Source organism: Lepidochelys kempii, chromosome 5, assembly GCF_965140265.1.
Source record: "Lepidochelys kempii isolate rLepKem1 chromosome 5, rLepKem1.hap2, whole genome shotgun sequence".
NCBI lineage: Eukaryota > Metazoa > Chordata > Testudines > Cheloniidae > Lepidochelys > Lepidochelys kempii.
The window spans coordinates 30568254-30588965 of NC_133260.1; the positions used below are offsets into that span (position 1 = coordinate 30568254).

The 20712-nt window shown below is 44.0% G+C and overlaps 1 protein-coding gene across 2 annotated transcripts in view; it reads right to left on the reverse strand.

Annotated features, from left to right (window-relative positions):
* Positions 1–8394: 8394 nt before the first annotated feature.
* CCL28 (C-C motif chemokine ligand 28) overlaps positions 8395–20712 on the reverse strand; it is a 53861-nt gene continuing 41543 nt past the window's right edge. For both annotated transcript variants that reach the window (XM_073343900.1, XM_073343899.1), the window contains exons 3-4: positions 13079–13208; positions 8395–11331 (exon numbers count right to left, since the gene is read on the reverse strand). In XM_073343900.1, the coding sequence (XP_073200001.1) occupies positions 11169–11331; positions 13079–13208 (293 nt within the window). In that variant the 3' untranslated portion in view covers positions 8395–11168. The remainder of the gene's footprint in view (positions 11332–13078; positions 13209–20712) is intronic.

Below are 20712 nucleotides of genomic sequence, written 5' to 3' on the forward strand. Positions count from 1 at the left end.
CAACCCACTAATTTGTACAAAATATGCCTTGTATGGTATCATTTGAAAACTAACAACTCACTGATCATTAATATTCTTGCATGATGTATATACATGGTGAGTCTCAAGAGTTATGGAATATGCTGAAATTATGACTGAAATGTGTGAAAACCAGGTATGTCAGGGGGAGCTGCTAAACAGGTCCTCACTAAACAAAGACATGTGTTTTCCCCAGCTAGGAGTTGCTTCCAAAGTATTTTGAAGGACAAAGAGAATTTTTTTACATATTATGTAAACAGACTCATCAAGCTAACACAGGATGGAGGCAAACCTCAAACTAACACCTGGAGGAAAAGACAGCATGGCGTCTACACCCAGCAGGAGAGAGAGAAGCTTGGACTGGGTTTTACTTTTCAAAGGATGCATTGCAAAGGTTTCCTGGTCTAAAAAGACAGGGGAGGGCTGAACCTCAATTGATAAATGATTGTATACAATATTACTGAATGTATATACTTTTAAGCCAGATTTGGGCTGCAGACAAGCTCCTGGGGTCAGAGCTGCTTAAACAGGACTGTCTGGCATAGGGTTGCCAACCCTCCCAGTTTCGCCAGGAGGCTCCTGGAATCAGGCTCTATCTTCTGGAGGCTACCGATGCCAAACCGGGAGACTTTAGGCTGCTAAAAGTCCAGTGGCATAGCGGGGGTAAAGCCTACATGGCCTCGCACTGTTCCTGGAAGTGGGTGGCAGGCCCCTGGCGGGGACCAGGGGTCTCCACGCGCTCCCCAAGTGGTGACTCCACAGCTCCCATTGGCTGGGAACTTCGGCCAGTGGGATCTGCAGGGATGCTGCCTGCAGGCAGGGGCAGCACGCAGAGCCCCATGCTTCCTCCCCACCCCTCCCCCCACTGGGGCTGCGGGGACGTGCTGGCCACTTCCAGGAGCAGTGCATGGAGGGGGCAGCGCGCAGAGCCCCCGGCTCCATTTACCTCAGGCAGCTCCTGGGCGGCAGTGCAGTGGGGCTAAGGTAGGCTCTACCCCAGCCCCCTCCCACACTCCAAACCCCTCGGCCCCAGCCCAGAGCCTGCACCCCCTCCCACATCCCTGCCCCAGCCTGGTGAAAGTGAATGAGGGTGGGTAAGAGCAAGCGACAGAGGGAGGGGGTATGGAGTGAGTGGTGCAGGGGCCTCAGGGAAGGGGCGAGGCCTCAGGGAAGGGACAGGGTAGGGGGCGGGGCAAGGTTGTTTGGGTTTGTGTGATTAGACTGCTGGCAACCCTAGTCTGGCACTCCAACACTCATGCTGGTTGTGAGCAGCCCAGGTTGGGAGCTACAGCAGCAAAGCATTGTGTTACAGACACAACCCCTCACTGGTCTGGGTTACGCCCTGCACTCAATTCTGTGATCGCTAGAGCTGAAATCACTGATAACCTACCAGGTGGTGACCCTTACACCTGCTGTGGGACAGCTTTGTAGTGAAAGAAATTGCACAGGCTGCACTAGCAGGGAGGTTACCCACTACCTGCTGCCAAATCAGCCTGGCAGAAGGTTTACATTATATTGCATTATTCTGTATTGAAACACATTTTGTTTGAATGGGCCCAGTTTACCAAATGATCCAGATCTTGCTGTATGACTGCACTAACCTCATCATTATTTACCTCTCCACCAATCTTTGTCATTCACAAATTTTATCAGCAGTGAATTTATATTTACTTCCAGATCAATGATGAAAATACTACAAAGTGTTAGGCCTACTACTGATCCCTGTGGAACTCCACTACTGTCATTCAATGATGATTCCCCACTGATTACTTTTTGAGATCTGTCACTTAGTCAGTTCCTAATCCATTTAACTCTGTTGATATTGTATGCTAGATATTTTAAATCAGAATATCATGCAATACTAAGTCAAATGTTACAAAAATCTAAGTATATTACATCTACACAGTTACCTTTATCAAACTTGTAATCTCATCAAGAATGAAACTGAGTTGTATGACATCTCCTTTTTTCCATAAAACCATTAATGATTAGCATAAATTATATTCCTATTGTCTAATTCTTTATCAATTGAATCCCATATCAGCTTTTTGATTTTTTTTCCCCTAAATTGATTTCAGTTTAAGCAGCCTGACATTACTATTTCCAACCCCTATGCTTTGGTCACTGAGGTTATATTATATGGTTCATACTATTTGCATGGCTGTAGAAGTGGATCTCTCTATTTGTCTTTGTCTAATCCCTGATAGTCACAACTCAGAGTGACTAATGCACTTGGAAAATGCCTACATCTGAGGGCGTTCCTTTACTAGGGTTCCTACTACTGAAGAAGCTTCAGAAAAATACTGTATGAACAGCAGGTTGAGAATTTGCCAGTGAAAGAAAGAATATCCATCTGACTCTTCTTTCTTATTGCTGAAAGCCTGCTCAATGACCATGTCACCTCTTATCTTGGTTTCTGTGATGCGCTCCTCTCCAGCCTCCAGGGCTCTCCTCTCTTCCTGCCCCAGCCTATTTAAACTATTACCAGCAAAATCATTTCCAGTCTCATTTTTCTGACCACATCCCCTCTTCTTGAGTTCCTTCAGTGGCTTCCACTTATCTTCAGTTTCAGGTTCCAGGTAGTCCTTATCCTCAAGGCTCTTCACAGTGTCTTCCGTACCTGCATTTCTTCTTTCATTTACTCCCTCTCCTGCTCCCTGCTTTTCACTTAGGTATCCTTCAATTGCTACTTTTGTTTCTTGGGCATTAGTCCCATTTTAATGCCAATCCCTAAAACTGGAATAGCTCCCAAATTAATTTATGTAAAGCACACTCCCTTTCCTCCTTCCAAAACTTCTGAAGATTCATCTATTACAAAGGCATTCTAGCTACAAAGAACACACCCATTATGTGTTTTGTTTTTTTCCACTATTGTATCATACTGTGTTGCATAACCCACTTAGGGTAATCAAGTCCCAAATGTCAGAGTAATAACAAGCCACCACAAGGTCAGGAAGGAATTTCTTCTCTCCCCATGTGCAGCCTTCTAAAATTAGCAAGGTGCATTATGTTTTTCATTTTCTTTGGTAGCATCTGGTATGGCCACTGGGCAGGAGTCAGGATACTAGACTTGATGGACCATTAGTCCGATGAGGTAAGACAAGACCTTTGTTTCTATGTAACTCCTATGAGTGTCCTAATTTTGGTGTTTGTTAAAGCCTACCCCGCAGAGGGAAGAGAGCAGGACTATCACACTTGGATAATACAATAGCTTTTAAAATAAATTTTAAGAAAACTGGACACTAAGAGATTTTCCAAATGTATTTAGAACCAGGTTTTTAAAGGTATTTACATAACAAAAGATGCACATAGGCACCTAGTGGAACTTTCAAAAGTAACTAAGGAGGTTAGGCAACTAGGCGTTATTGAAATCAATAAATATTTTTGCTCTGCATCAGGGAAAAAAAGAGAGATGATGTAGTCATCTGATAACACACTTTCCAATCTACTAATATCTCAGGAGGATGTTGAACAGCAGCAACTAAAGTTAGATATCTTTCAATCAGCAGGTCCAAATAACTTTCACCCCAGAGTTTTAAAAGACCTGACAGATGAGCTCCCGGGAGAATTAATGTTTTCAATAAGTCTTGGAACATTGGGGAAGTTCTAGAAGACTGGAAGAAAGCTAACGTTGTGACAATATTTAAACACAATAAATGGGATGACCTGGCTGATTATAAGCCTGCCAATCTGACATCAGTCCTGGGCAAGATAATGGAGTGGTTGATATGGGACTTGATTAATAAAGAATTAAAGAAGGGTAATATAATTAATGCCAATCAACATGGGTTTACAGAAAATATATCAAGTTAGTTTGACAGGATTTTTTGTGTGTGTGAGATTACAAGTTTGGTTGAAAAAGGTAACAGTGTTGATGTAATATACTTAGACTGCTTTGAGGCTTTTTACTGCGTACTGCACAACATTTTGATTTAAAAACTAGAATGACATAAAATTGACAAGATACACTCAGTGGAATAAAAGCTGGCTAACTGATGTCTCAAAATATAATAGTAAACAAGGAATGATCATCGAATAGATGTGTTTCTAGTGGGGTCCCACAGAGATCAGTTATTGACTCTGTGCTATTGAACATATTTATTAGTTACTTGGAAGAAAACATAAAATCATCACTGATAGTTTGCAGATGACAAAAAGTGAGGGGGTGGTAAATAATGAAAAGGACGGGTACTGATACAGAATGATCTCTGGATCACCTGGTAAACTGGACACAAGCAAACAAAATGTGTTTAAAATGCATTTTATGAACAAAGAATGCTGGCCAAACTTATAGGATGGGGGACTCTATCCTGGGAAGCAGTGACTCTTAAAAAGACTTGGGGATTGTGGTGAATAATCAGCTGAACATGAGCTTCCAGGGCAATACTGGCTAAAGGGGCTAATGGAATCCTTGAATGCATAAATAGGGGAATCTTAAATGGAAAGAATAGTAAAATAACCTCTTTACATTTGGCACTGGTGCATCTACTGCTGGAATACTGTGTCCAGTTCTGGTGTCCACAGTTCAAGAAGGATATTATCCTTGATAGACTGGAGAGGGTTCAAAGAAGAGGCATGACAATGATTAAATGATGGAAATTATGCCTTATAGCAAGGGATTCAAGAATCTCAATTTGTTTAGCTTCAAAAAGAGAAGGTTAAGGTGTGACCTTATTACAGTCTATATGGACCTACACAGGGAACAAGCATTTAATAATTGGCTGGCTCTTTAATCTAGCAAAGAAAGGTATAACATGATTCAATGGCTGGATGCTGAAGCTAGACAAATTCAGACTGGAAATAAGGTGTAAATTTTTAACAATGAGAGTAACCCTTGGAACCATTTACCAAGGGTCACGGTGGATTCTCCAGTCTTGGCAATATTTAAATCGAGATTGGATGTTTTTTCTAACAGATATGCTCTAAGAATTATTTTGGGGAAGTTCTATGGCCTGCATTGTACAGGAGGTCAGACTAGAAGATCATAATGGTCCCTTCTGGCCTTGGAATCTATCAATCAATGGGGGGAGAAGATCAAATGACGTTAAACACTTAAATACCTTTGAGGATCTGGGCATAGGTCCCTCTATGTCTTTTGAAAATCTAGCTCCAAGACCCTCCACTCAGCAGAGAAAACAAACACTGATAGGCTACAGGGGCCTCTTTTCCTCTGAAGAACAAAATGCAGAGACAACTTTACTGAAAGAAAACTATTGATTTAAATTTTGTTTCCAAGTAGGTAAATAGCAAAGGTCAAAAAATTACAAAGGAATGGAGAAAACTTACTTTACTTCACCGGACTCACAGAAGTGAGTGAGATTTATCGAACAGAGCATTTTGTTAGGAAGTGGACAAATGAGGTTTATCCCAGTGCTCAAATACTGTTTTAATAAATAACAAAATGTCTTACTCCAGTGGTTCACATTGGCATGTGGCATTTAGAGTTCACAATGTTTTATTTTTTACACATCTGTGTGCCACTGTTCAAGCAGAAATGAAACTTACTTCTTTTTGGGAGGGGAGGGGTTGTTGGGGCAGGGTGTAACTCAAGCTGTTCCGGCATTGTGCCCACCACACCCGGTCAGCAGGCATGGGTTGTCCATGCTGATAGATTAATTTACACATAATTCCTGACCCAAACAGCATACATGTTAGACCAACAGACTCACACTTGATTACTGACATGTAACTTACACCACCTCACCTCTGAATTTGCCTTACTGAGTCCAAAGAAGACAGGTTGTAACTTATACTTAGTCTCAATTTTGAATTGGTTCTGATAAAGTTGCTTAATGGAGCAAGTACTGCTTAATGGAGCAAGGCCTCAGCAGACCTTGGTTCTATTTCCTATTCTGCTACTGGCCTGCTGGGTGACCTTGTGTTAGTCATTTCACCTCTCTGTGCCTCAGTTTCCCATCTGTAAAATGAAAATAGTTATTTGTAAAGCACTTTAAGATCTACTGATGAAAAGTGCTATATAAGAACAAGCTATTATTAAGGACTTAGCTCTGTGTGATTCTTACAATGCCAATGGCTTTGAAAATGTAAGTGCTCATGTCTTGTAACAATTCTAGTGACCAGCAAGGGGCAAAAGTGTGTTTAGGCACCCTCCCTGCAGAAATGTTGCTCAGCAATTGTCCATTAGATGGCTTTTCTTAAATGTTATAACACAGTTTTTGTTTCTAGAGTCTGTTTTATTTTGGAGAAGGACCAAGGGCAGAATTGTAGCAGATCCAGCTATGAATCAGTAATTTCTCAACACACAAGAATTCAGGAGATGAAGACAGAGGAATCTAGCGACAGAGGAGATACAACATTACCAGTAAATATATAAAGTACACAGACAATCACCTGTAACATCCTTTATCTGGCAGACCCTACTCCCCCACCTAGAACTTCCATTATAACATTGGGCCAAATCCTCCCATTGCATTTTGCCCTCAACACAGCAGAGCTGTTTTTGCAAAACCTGTGGGGATGGAGGCCCTCCCTCCCTCCCTGGAACAGGCCCTCTCAGGAAGGCAGATTCTAAACCATAAAAGAATCGTTGCACCCTCAAAGTGCTGAGCATGTTACCACTGATAAAAAAAGAACACTCCTGATGCCTAGCAGAGCGCCCCATGCCCCGTCTGCCAACCAGAACTTCATGGAGCTTCCCACAGGCCCATTTTAACCTCACCATTTGCTGAAACACCCATCACTCTTCTTCCCTCTCTGGGCAAGAGAATGGGAATAGCTGATGTTTGGGAAGGATCCTCTTCTTTTTTGCACTGCTACTCACCTGGATGGGACTGAATCTCCAGGGCATCTTGGGTGCGATCTCTCCCCTTGCTTGTGCGTTCCAAGACTCTACTCCAAGTGACTGCTGCTGTCTGCTGCCCCTGCTGAAGTTTCAGCTTTACCACTCCTCATCCTACCTCTACACCCCACCACTCTTCCCTTCTCTCATCAGCCTGCCTCTGTACACCCCTGGCTTTGATCAAGCATGCTTTCTTGGTTTGTGTGTACAGTGTGAGGATAATGAGTGACTGCAGGGGAGGAAACAAATCAAATGGGCCCACTGAGGACCTAGCACATACCTGAACCAGCTTTGTGAGACAGGTGCGGAGGTCAGATCCTGTGAAGAGCTGAGCATCTCCTGTAGGACGTCAGTGGGAGATAAGGACACACAGCAGGAACAAGCCACTGGTGGAGACCATTTACTTACACAGATTGAGGGCCTGAAAGTCACCATAACCCTGGCCAAGAAAAGTGCCTAACTCAAGAGGGAAGAGCCCAAAGATAAGTGTGGTGATTGCCAGCAGAATACAGGCCAAGGAATACTCATATGACTGCGGGAACTAACAAGGTACATTATATAGGGCTCAATCATACATCAAAGTGAATAGGCATTGAGAGTACTCAGTACCTTGCAGCACTGGGTCCTACAGCATTGCTTTCATCTAATACGTTCAATATATTCAAGTAGTTATTCAGGGCCAGCCTTACGGGTGGGCAACATGCGCTACCTCCCAGGGCACCGTGATCAAGAGGATGCCGGTGCCTGGGCAGGTTAAGAGGTGAGACCCTGTCGGCTGGGCTCCACTAATGAGTGGCTTTGTTGGCCCACACAGTGTCCTGTCTCAGCAGAGGGGGCGGGCAGGTAGGGTCAGCTCCCAGCGGGGGAAGGAATGAAGTTGCAGGGGTGTTGTTGCAACTTGCAGCTGTGGAGGATCTGGGGCAAGCTGCAGGAACCCCAGCGGGAACAGGGGAGCACCTTGCAGGGCAGGCTGGGGCCAGGGTTGGCCTTGCCACTGGGGCTGTGCCATGTACCAGTCCACACTGGGCTGGGGGGTGAGGAGAGCACCAGGGAGAGACCTGCTTCTCCCTGGTGTCTCCTGCACTCACCCTGGGCTGCCTGGTGCAGCCCACCTGCCAGAGTAGCCACTCACCTGCCCCCAAATGCCCATGGAGCAGGAGCAGACAGGGCATATTGGGTGAGTGGTGAGCACTCCTGGGGGCATAGAGCGGTGTCCAGGGTTGGGCAGTGCTAAGGAATGGAGGCAACGGGGCTCCCTGGGCAGGTTTCTGGCAGCTTGGGGAAACAGACCCCATGCCGGGTGTGTGCTGTGCTGGACTTCAGTTTATGCCTCACAGTGCTTCCATCCCCCCAGCGCTTCGCATGGCTGCCAGCCCGGCGTTCTCATCGCTGGTGCCAGAGGCTCGGGTGCTACAGTGAGCCAGTGCTGAGCATATGGGCTGCCCATGCCATTTGCGGTGGTCTCGGCTATAGGTGAACACAGTCCCTACTATAACTTAAAAGTTTCTCTAATAAACTCAAGGTGTGTGACCATACTGTGTATCGGTACTTAAACTCAAAGAAAGGGCACAATAATACAAGTTTGCCCAGGTTGCCATCTTCCCTCAGGCCGGTCCTGTAGTTATTTATTCAAGTCAACTAATGGAAAATGTATGCAACAAATCTGCTTTAGATCACATCAGGCTCACATCTGTATAACACAATATAATTTACAACATATATGGTTATGTCATTCATATTTACAACATATCCCATATTTGGTAGTCTCAAAATGGCATTTTAATTATATTTAGCATATACTGTACATGCTGAAAACATATTGCAAAAATAGCTTTTTCAAATCATGTACATGCTATGGCTGAGGCATTTTCCCAGGCCTAGGTCTGTGTTGTGGGCTCCATTTAAAAGGATCAGATTTCTAAAGGTATTTAGGTGCCTAAAGATGCAGATAGGCAATTCTGAAAAGCCCACTAGGTGCCTAACTCCCATCGAAATCACTGGGAATTTAGCATCTATGTGCTTTTTAAAAAGACCATTAGGCTCCTATCTACATCTTTTAAGCACCTAAATACCTTTCAAAACCTGCCCCACAGTGACTATTTGTACCCTGGCTAAAGGTTCACTGAGCCAGAACTTTTTGTTCCTTCTCTCTTGATAAACAAAGCTCAAAGTTTGTAAGTGCAAGATCCTCACCTCTGATAAGGATCCTCCTGAGGCACCTCTCCAGTGGTACAAAGGCTTTAATCGGACAGCTGAGGATTTCCCCAGCATGGTGGAATTCTCAGCTGGTGTAAAGCTGACTATGCCAACTTTACTCCATCTGCTCCTCGACCTTGGTGTAGAAGGTATCCAATGGGAAGCATTTCCAGGTGCATCAACGGTTGTAGAACAATCCTGGGCCAGTAGAACATTTTCTAGCAGGCATAGGTTAGAGCTAGGGCTGCTCTAAATAGTGCCAGAGGTGGATTCAGCCCTCATCTTCCTAGAGGACTGGAGGAAGAGTAAAGGTGGCCTAGAGCTTCCATCCACGCTGCCCCACCTGCCCTGAATTGAGGATCCAGTCCTTAGTTTTTTCTTACTTATTGCTATTTCAGGTGTGAATCAGTTTCTTCCATCATTGTGCATGTCAGCAGCTGAAGGAGTTGGGTTGTTATTTAGTGCCCCCACTAAACACAGCAGTTTTTATTTTGTTTTGGGGAGACTTGCTTGCTTCTTGTATCTACCATCCTACATGCTTTATCATGTGTTTGCTGTTATTATTTATACAAACAACTAAAACTACTTTGTACTTTACACAGTCCCTACCCTCAAAGAACTAACAGTCTGATTTTAGATGTGCTGCAGTGAGAACAGAAACAACTGGAGAAGAGAGAAAAGAGTTACAACACATTATGGTACTTTAGGCTTACTATAGGTATACCTTGATCAACATTGCACTCTTATGTGATTTTAAATCTGTATCTTCCTTCATTCATTACTTCTTCTCTCACATTTTGTTAGGGCAGAAAGTGTGTGTGACTGACATAGCTTAGTATTTGTAGGTTGTAAGTAGTAGTAAGTCTTCATGAGGGTTTTGAATGAGGAGGGAGAGGACCCAGTGATTTGAGTCTGGGAGGCTGCTCCACGCATCAGGAGGCAGCATGGAAGATGGCAGTGGGAGGAAGGACATGTAGCATGTAGCAAGGCTGGTATCGCTGGCAATACTAAAATGATGAGGTGGGACAAAAGGAACAAGATCAAAGGTGTAGGCTGAGGCAAACAGGTGCAGGCCTGTGCTGGCAAGGATGAGAAGTTTGGTACAGTAGGTAGGAAGGGGCTGAGGGAAGCATTTAAAGAGGGGAGTAACATGATCCAAACAAAGAGTAATGAGACTGGACGTGATCTTTGCAGCAGAATCTTGGACCCCATAATTTTGATCCTGAGAAGCAGGGAGGAAAATGGTTTTACCAGCAATAATGAAGAAAGTTTAGAAGCAAAGAGAGCTTGAAATGGGGGGAGAGAGGTAATTTTTGGTCATCTTGAACTTGAATTGGTGGCAGGCCATCCAGAATAGGTCATGTCAGAAAAACTGTCAGATAGAATCATAGAATATCAGGATTAGAAGGGACCTCAGGAGGTCATCTAGTCCAACCCCCCTGCTCAAAGTAGCACCAATCCCCAATTTTTGCCCCAGATCCCTAAATGGCCCCCTCAAGGATTGAACTCACAACCCTGGGTTTAGCAGACCAATGCTCAAACCACTGAGCTATCCCTCCCCCACTGGGAAGGAGAAGGCAGGTCACATGAGAAGAAGTCAATTTGTGAGCCAGCAGCACAAAGATGGAGCTGAATCTGTGCAAGCAGAGGAGAATAAGGTGTAGAGAAGAGGAGAGTACCAAAGACAGGACCCTGAGATAAGCAGAGGAGGGGGAGAAACTGCCTAAGGAGATGTTAAAGCAGCAGTCAGAGAGTGAGAAGGATGACTGTGAAAGCCAAGGCAGGAGAGGGGGTCGGAAATTAGAAGTATTGAAGAATACAGAGATATCAGAGGATGAAGCGGAGTGGAAAGCACAAGATGTGGTCAGGAAGATATTATCATTCCTAGTGCATCAACTTTTGCCTTTATCGGGCCAGGATGATTCCCAAAGTACAAGATCTTTTCAATATGCATATTAAAGGTGGTAAAGGATATGTATAACTGACATCTGTCACTGCTTGCTCTGGGAATTTAGACATTTGAAAAGCTATTTTTAAGCTGTAATTGCAAAATGTTGAGCAGTCGTATGTGAATTCCTAACCAAACCTTTGTCTATTGCAGAGAACACAATGCAGCATTCACAGGTAACTCTATTCTGGGTGTTGTTTCAGCAGACTACTGCTTCACCACAATTTGATTTTTCCTTGTGGTGTTCCTTTTCTTCCCAGAACGAAGATTTCCATTTCTTCTACGATTTTTGATTCTGTTCCTTTTCATCCATTTCTTAATGGTTTTATTATGTGAGCTTACGCATAACTTCTTGTGCTTTACATGAAGGCTGCCAGAAGAAAAAGAAGTTACTTTGTCTATTGCAAAACTCAATTTTTTAAAAAAAGAAGTAACTCTTAACAGGTAACTAGCCATATTTGAAAGCAACAAAACTACTCTGATCGCAGGTTTTGGGAGACCAACTTTTGATCACCATGATTTCTTACTTCTAAACAGAGCTATACAAATATCTGATTTTTTTTTCTGTTGGTTTGTTTGCTGTCAGTTCTGCAAAAATAAAAAATGTTCAGTTTGGTTTGAACCATACTCAGACATATTTGGCTAATAGAAGTAGTCCATTTCGGGTCAAATGCAACACTCCATTAGAGCTGAAATATTTTCTTTCTGGGCATTTGTAAAGGACTACATTTCAGGAGAATAAAGTGGTGGTGATGCCACCCTCCCATTCTAGCCCAGTAGTTAGGGTCCTCATCTGGGATGTGAGAGGCTGAGGTTCAAATCTCTGCTCTAAAACTGCTATTTGAACCCGGTCTCACCCATCCCATGTGATTGACCTAACTACCAGCCTACAGAGCCATTCTCACTTCTCTCTGGTCCAATATTATTCAAGTATTTTATCACAAGTAAGACATCTTCAATGGAGAGATTGAAAGACATCCATGCTGGAATACCCTGTATCCGGTGGGTAGGGCACTCAGCTGGGAGAGGGAGACCCAAATTCAAGTCCTTGCTTCAATGACTAGTAAATTCTTTATAAGAGGTAGAACAGCTTCAACAGCACAGATTGAGATCTACCCCAAAATAACCTGGTGGTTAGGGCAGTCACCTGGGAGAGGGGAGTCCTGGGTTCAAATCCCTGTTCCAGAGCACAGATTCAAAGCTGGGTCTCCCACATCCCAAGTGAGCGGACTAAAGGGATGGCGGGGGGTGCAAACACCCCATTTTGTGAACTGTGCCTAAGGACTAAAGGGATGGCGGGGGGTGCAAACACCCCATTTTGTGAACTGTGCCTAAGTCCCCTTGTGAATCTAGCCCCTCCCTACCTTTTCTGGCCAAAACTATTCAATGAATTCATAACAACTAGTTTTGGGTCAACCAAAACTGCATTTTTCAGTGAACAAACCATTCATCCAAAAAGTTTTGCCCAGCTTTACCTTCCAGTAATTGCATAATTACTCAGTAACTCCTGACCTGAAAAAGTACAGAACAGGAGGGAAGTATCTTTGCTGTGGCTGAAGATAAACGCAGTGCAAATTAGTGCATTGGGAATGAAGTGACGCAGTCAGGTCTGTTCAAGTGTTATAAAAACAAAAGACTTACAAAGCCTAAGATGAACAGGAATGTTTCCATGATTTTTAACTTAATTTAATTTATTTGGATTTTAAGCACTCCCTTGGGATATTACTAACCAAACATTGTTATTTTGCTAGTACATGACAGCAAAAAGTGAAACTGAGTAGGAATGACTACAAAAAAGAAGAAAATCTGATTTGATAATTTTATGCTCATTTTCCATGCTGAGTGAAGTGCAAAAGCAACAAAACATTAATGGTGAAATATAAATTAGATTTTTAAAAAATAATCCAGTTTTAACAATCAAAGTTGTAATGCAGGGAAGGAAAGTTTTTAAAATATACAGGGTCTGTTTCTCCACAGTTACATCAGTTTTTATGCCAAAGTAATCAATGGAGTGATAGTGGTATAAAATTGGAATAACTCACTAGAAAACCAGGCCCAATAATTTTTAACTTTTGACAATGTCTCTTTAATGTATCATCACGCAGAACATCACTTACATCACAGCTGGTATGTGGCATACTCCATCATCTTTCTGGATTTCAAATTTTAGAACTTTTCTTAGAAGTCTTCTGGGCACAAGGTGCGATACTTCCGTGCAACAGTTAAAGGATACCGGAAATAGAGTAGCTGAAAGAATTAAAGGGAAAAAAAGTCTTCAGTATTGAAATGAATGGGACATTGTGCTGCCTATCTTGCCAAAGATTAGTGAAAGATTGCAGTCTTTGAGATCAGTCAGTATTTCTTCCCCCTGGGTCTCATCACCACCTCTACCACCACTCCTGCAGCTATAGTGTTTCTTCCAACTATCCCTGTGGATTTGTATTTAAATACTATCATCAGGAGATTTAATAAATAGCTTACTTCTGGAGGGAGAACTCTGAAAGCAATTGTGATGCTGGTAAACCAAGTGTCAGTTCTGGCCAAGGCTATAGGTGTTAGCTAAGAACTGACAAATTCATTACTGGAAACCAAACCAGTTCACCTATATGTTAGTTTTGTGCAAAATAGGTATTAATCTTATAAGAATGTATTTAGTGTTTAGATTCTATGAAATGCTTGTAAATTGCTTGCATGCACTAATCTCACTTGTTATGTCTGTATTCCATGCTACAAGGAAATACGTACATTTTGCTTTGTAACTTTGAAAATATTTGCTCTGGACTTGTGAACCCAGTCACAGGAATCATCCCCCTGCCCATAGAGAAGGAAGACTAAAATCAGATGGGCCATAAAGGAACATCACAATGCAAATGATTGGTTAATGGCCCTGTCACACTTTAGAAACGCTATGTGCCAGGGTGGCAAGAGCCTGAGGACTGTCTGTGACTCCATAGTAAGACTGATATAGAGGTCCAGGAGTTCATTTTTGTTACTGGGTAGGTGAAATCTAATTATAGACCATACCACCAGTTTGGATGTCCGTCCTGCTCTAGACAGTCTGACCTGAGGTAGGCATTGACTGTTGTGAGCTACTCCAGACAGTGTGACAGCAATCACTAATGACCGTTTGGGTCTGATTTTAAAACTGGTCTTGCAGAGGCAAATCAGGATCAATACTTTCAGTCTTTAAGGCTGCCCACTGCTAGTACAACTTCTTTCGAGGGCTTGAAGCCCCAGGAATGAAGCTTGGCTCTCAGCTCTGGAGCCACCTTCTGCAGCTACTCTCCTTATCTCTCTGCCAACAGCTTCCCTTGCTGACAAACCATCTAAAGAGTCAGAAGAGGCTTGTTGATGGGAAGGTGAAGCATGTGTTCTTGCCCTAAAAAGATATATCTTGGAGTTATGACTAAGGGGGTGCAGTACTGGGGTAAGCCTGTATGCCCCCCCCCCATCCTCCCCAGTATTTCCCTCTAATGCGGAGATTGAAGGGAGAAGGGGCGCTGAAAAGTGTTCAGGGGAAGAAGAGGAGATTGGGAAACATAGAGAGGACATGTAAAACACCCCCATTATGGCCTGCTTGGACTTGGGGAAAGTACTTCCCTTCCCCTCTCCTGGGGTCCCGTTTATTCAATATCATTCAGCTCGCCTCAAGATTTCTTTCTGCTCACTCACAAGGTTTAGGGTCCCACAGTCCTCCTTGGAACCGTGGCTTTGAATTCTGGCCTCCCTGGCTCATAATTCACCCTTCCTCCTTCCTGGGCTGCATTGGTTGACTTCTTTCCTCCAGCCACTGTCTCTGACTGGGCTTGGAGCTTCCTTTTGATTCCCCTGCACAGTCATCTAGTCAGTCTTTTAATCCTTCCCAGGAGGGTCTACTATCTCCAAACAGCAGTCTGTGCTTGCTGGCAGAGTGGAGCCTTGCCCTACCAGGCCTTTAAGGAACACTGATCAGGGATGACTTTATACCTTCTGTCTCCCACACATTGTCTGCTCCCCAGGGCCATCTACTTCTCTCCCAATTACTGCTTCAGTTATTTTCTGGCCTGCATCTGCCTCCCTGCACACATGGAACGGGGGTATCTGGCTTCTCACATGACTGCCTCTGGCCTTAAAGTGACTATACCCATTACAAGGGAACATAGATGGCCTTCTAGCCTCCTTCACTCCATTCTCTCCACTAGATGATCACATATCTCCCCATTCCTCTACCTGCCTACCACTCCACAACATCATCACTTACCTGGTCTGCCGTAACATCCACCCCTGTATTGCACTTCCCTATACTATGCAGCCCCTATTTAAAATCCAATAAATTCTTCTGTGAAAAGAACTTTATTATGCACCAGTTACAATGGTTGAGGGCAAAACACACCCACATAAAAATAAGGCGATAACAAGCTGAGGGAAACTTCATCACCACTTTTGCAAGGAACTTCCACCTCCAATAGGTAAACACATGTTAAAAACAACATACGTCTAATTTATGTTACAATGCCAATACTCTGCCCCTGTGCTTTTCCCATGAGCACACAAGAGATCAAACATGAACTAGTACAGTATGTAAATATGTTAATGTTGCTGAGGTCAGAGTTAAGGTTTCGCATTAGAATGTGATTCAGTTGAAAGTGTTGTATATTTATCTGTTGGGGATATAATGGGAATTTCTTATGGATGTGTAGAATCTGTCAGTAAAAGTGCTCATTGAGTCTTTGTTAAAATACAATAAAAAATGTCCTCAATCATTTTCTTGCTCTTTGGATGTGTGTGTGTATTTTGCCCTAAAGCAAGGATAATGATAATATAGGTCAGATTATACCATACACTTGTATTGAGCATGCTACTACACGGAGCAGGGACTTGGCCAATGACAATGGCCAACAAAAAGACAGTGGAGGCTGCCCATCACAGGTGGGTGAGGAAGATATTACACAGTTCATGAAAAGACAAAAACAACAAATACAAGAATAAGGGAGCTGACAGCAGCGGCACCATTTCAGGGGTTTCTGGGGAGGAAGCTACCAGGGGAGGAAGGCCAACTTTAACCATGATTCCAGGGGTTACTTAGGCACCTGAAAACTCTATGGTGTTTTTGTTTGTTTGGTTGGTTGGTTTTTTTGAGTATAACAACTTAGAAGTTAGCTGACAGGTGCACTGTATCTAATTCCTCTAGTAAGAAAGCAAAATATATACAAACACCAAATAAAGCCACATTTTAAGTTTATATGTAGGTCTGGAAAAATCAGGAGATAATACAGCAAAATATTCCCAATCCCAAGCCTTGAGGTATCCGTTTTGGAGCCTTAACACAGAATCAGAAACACAAGTTTGGTACTTTGTACACTATCTTTAGTAGAGATAAATAAAATAAATAAAATCTGCTTCCCCCGGCAATTACTGTTGTGTATTAAATGTCTTATGTTCCAAATTGTGAAGAGGAGAATGAGACAGCTGTCCTTGAAGCTGCAACCATTAGTAGACATGATGGCTCTGGACCAGAAGGGTCTGTCTAAGACCCACTTAGCTGCACCTAGCTCCCCACCCTTCTTCAGCTCCCCCGCCGTCAGGATCCTTGCCCCAGGGACTGTTCCCCCTCAGTTGCTCCTCTCTTATGCACTGCCCCTTCCCTCAGGGGACAACCCTATGCCCTTACCTCTCCCTTCTCCTGGTGATTAACTTCGCCTTCCCACCCCACTGCCCCTCCCCCAGGGTCCAACACACACCTCCCTTAGTGCTCCCCCTCTCCTTCCCACCGTCACCACGGGGAACCCTGTCCTCCTTCTGCTTCTCCTACCACCTGTGGGGACCCTCTGCTTCTTCCCCCAACTCCCACCACTGGGGACCCTGTACTCTCCCCCATTCACTCCCACCACAGGGTATCATATGCTCCTCCCACCACCACTGGGGACCCTGTGCTCCCCCCTCCCACCCTGACTGACCCCTTTCTTGTCTGCCCCACCCTCAGAGGCCCTGCTCACTACCCCTCCCAGGGGCTGACCCCCTTTTCTTTGCCCCAGACTGGTTAAGTCATCTCAGCTGCTGATTGGTAGAGCCAGACAAGGGGGCGGGACGGTTGAGCTAGCACAGCAGAGGAAGCTGACCGGGGGAGCCATAGCTGGAGAACCCAGCTCCTGGAGGAGGGGAGCTGGCTGCACGGCGCTGCAGGTAGGAGCGCCGTCTGGGGCTGGGGTGTGTGCCGTGAGCAGACCTCTGGTACGAAACTCAGAGGGGGCAGATACTCACCCTCCACCCACCCTAAATAGCACCCTAGGCTAGCAGAGCAGGACATGTTAGAAAATATCAAAGAAAGAAGGCTCAAGTGGTTGGGCCATGTACACTCTATAGAAGATGGAAGACGTGCTAAGCAAGCATTGCATTGGGTGCTCGAGGGAGGAAAGAGAAAGTGAGGAAGGCCAAGGAAGAACTTGCAGAAGACAGTGACAGAGGAGATTGACTGCACTGGCGTCACCTGGGAAGGAATACCACAGTTAGCAAGTACCACAATAATCAAAGGAGGAACTGGACCAATGTGACTGTATAGAAAGAAGGTACAGGAAGGACTAAGGTCTAAAGTAAGGTAATGGTAATTAGTGCTTACATTGGGGGGGGGAGTGGGGGGCAGAAATTTAAAGTAACCTGTCACTTTTACACAAAACTTTATTTTGTTCCATACAAAGATGATGTTAGTCCCATAACAGTTTGAAATTGATCACAAATAAAGAGCAGAATTGGGATTCCCTCTACTTCAGAAAATGAGGCTATGACTTTCACAATCTGAATTGGCAAAGGCACATTTGGTAACTAGTATCTTCCAATGTGCAACTGAGTGCTGAAAGAAAAGGAGTACTTGTGGCACCTTAGAGACTAACAAATTTATTTGAGCATAAGCTTTCGTGAGCTACAGCTCACTTCATCGGATGCACGAATGATCAGATCGGATCACGAATGATGCATCCGATGAAGTGAGCTGTAGCTCACGAAAGCTTATGCTCAAATAAATTTGTTAGTCTCTAAGGTGCCACGAGTACTCCTTTTCTTTTTGCGAATACAGACTAACACGGCTGCTACTCTGAAACCTGACTGAGTGCTGAAACTGTTTTTCCTAAACAGGGTCAGTAAATTCTCATATTTTCCCATGTTCCTTGTCCTACTCAAGTCATTTGTTTTCCAAGCTGAGTTTCCGTTGCTATTTCCATTCAAATGCTGCATTTGTTTTCAGGACAATACTAGATCTTCTTGAAGAGGGATCCACTTGCAGCATTCATTCAGAACTCCTCCAAATCCTTCAGGATTAAAGAGGATCATCTTCTGCAGTTAATCTGAGTGGGAATGCTGAATTGAAGATTTAGGGTTAGATCCTCTGCTTCATCAGTGGAGCTATACTGACTTACACCAGCTAAGGATCTGGCCCTTGAACTATTGGGGTCACACTGTGCTTTCTGCACCCCATGGTCCACACTGGTTCAGAAGAAGCCCTAGGAGGAATTCCGATGGATTCCTCCTGATGTGGTGGGGAGGAGCATAATGGTGCAGTAGCAACACCCCCTTGAAAGGATGCAATGCACACTTCTTCCCTTCCAAGGTTTGTTGGACTGCGAGAGTAAGGCCAAGATGTTGTCCTCGTCCCACCCCTATAGGATGGCTAGTGCCAGTGGCTGCAGAGAGACTTGTACCCTCTTCTTCATGCACCCAGGCAGGACCTGCCACAGACTTGACCTTAAGTGTGATTTTTGGTTCAAAGTCGAGTCCAATTGTTGCTAAAAGAAAACTGAAGTTTGGCCTGGCCATTTTCATTCCTACAGGCATTTCTCCCTCCTCCCCCTACCATGTTTTGCCTGCCTTGGTGGCTGTCAGCAGCACAGACAGCAATCCACTCCGTTACTGCTTCATCCAGGCCAGGATTTAGACTCAGTGTGGTAACACTGCCACAAGCTGCATTCCTCAACCAGCAAGCTAGAGCTAGAGGATGTGTGGGACTAGCAGCTGCAGTGGCAAATCCCCAGTGTCTTGCCTCCTCTCTGTCACGAGACACATCGCCCTGTTGGTGTCATTATTTCTACAGATATTATCCATGTTGATCCTTCCTTCTGCCTGGGGACTTTCACCAAGGAGACCTCAGCTGTTTGTTAGAGGCTTTGTTCCCTTTATTTATAAAGAGCTGAATCATCCAGTCATGCAGAAGACTCCACCAGAGGGCTATATGAGAAATTCTATGCAGTTCCCCACCATACAGAGCTCCTGACTTAGGATGCCAGGCCCATGGCGGAGCAAGGAGCCCTTCAACCACATCTACATCCCAAAATTTGCTGGAAAATCACAGGGATTTTGCACCATCCGGTTCCAAAGCAATATTTCCTGGCCTTTCCCATGGCAGCAAAACCCACTGGGCCATTGGCTTCAAGCCAGTCAGTACCTGTGGTCAATCTTCACCCATCTCTGACGGAGCTGAAAGCCACTGAGGGAGGTTTTCTCGTTCTGAAGTCTTGCTGGAATTACCAACTGGAATTCAGCACATTTTCCAGGGGATAACAACAAAGGAAGAAGCAATAGCTTCCCAGCTCTGGCCACCCTCCAGCTGCTGACAAGAAGCCACATTTCTGGGTGGGTCATGTGATGAAGGAGGAGAAAGATAAGCACAACCGAAGGGGTGAGGGTAAAGAAGCGGGAAGAGAAAAGCATGGAGTAAACTAAACAGTAGGTCAAAATATGGAAGCAAAAGAAGAGAAAAAAACCCACATCTCCTTCAAAACTCTGGTTGGACCCTGGCAGATCTCCCTGTGTGACCCCAGTAAAGCCATAGGAGTGGGAACCAACCCCCCCCCAATTTTATCTTTGAATACATAACCCCTGATCTACCTCTTTTTGCAGATCCCACTTCTTTATGTGATTGAGTTACTTTTTGCCCGGGCAAGCATTTTCACATGTGATATATTTTTGTTCAGAGGTCGCTTTTAAATTTTTGCTTTAGAAAAGCGATTTAATTTTTGCGGTGCCCCAAATGTGCTAAAGTTCTTGCAAACACATATGGAGACCCATCCCTGCCCTGGGGAGGTTACAATCTGATCCTGCAAACACTGACTACTGAATATGACTTACTATGGGACAATGAGACTATAAACAGCACATTTGGTACAAGTAGGTGTTTGCATGATCTACTTGCATTACAATTAACTCAGTTGATTAATGACAGGTTTCAGAGTAACAGCCGTGTTAGTCTGTATTCGCAAAAAGAAAAGGAGTACTTGTGGCACCTTAGAGACTAACCAATTTATTAGAGCATAAGCTTTCGTGAGCTACAGCTCACTTCATCAGATGCATCTGATGAAGTGAGCTGTAGCTCACGAAAGCTTATGCTCTAATAAATTGGTTAGTCTCTAAGGTGCCACAAGTACTCCTTTTCTTTCAGTTGATTAAGTGTTTGCAGGATCTGGCCCTAATTAAAAACATACAGGGTCACTTAAGTAATTTCTAGTTTAAAATATAATTCTCCTCCCTTGCCCTTTCTTATTACTGCCCATTCATGTTTATTACCATTTGCTTAACTTTACTTGCTTAACTCACTCACATTGCTTTATGACTGGCAATTTGGTAGTAAACCCTTACCACTTATTTTTAACCCTTTCCTATTTTCAATATATTTGAGGGGGTGGAGAGGTAATTCTCATTTACACGATTTTTTAAACTTTTTTCTTTTTTGTGTCTTAATTAAAAATTAATTATTGTTCCCAGCCTTTACCATTCATCATGCATTTCC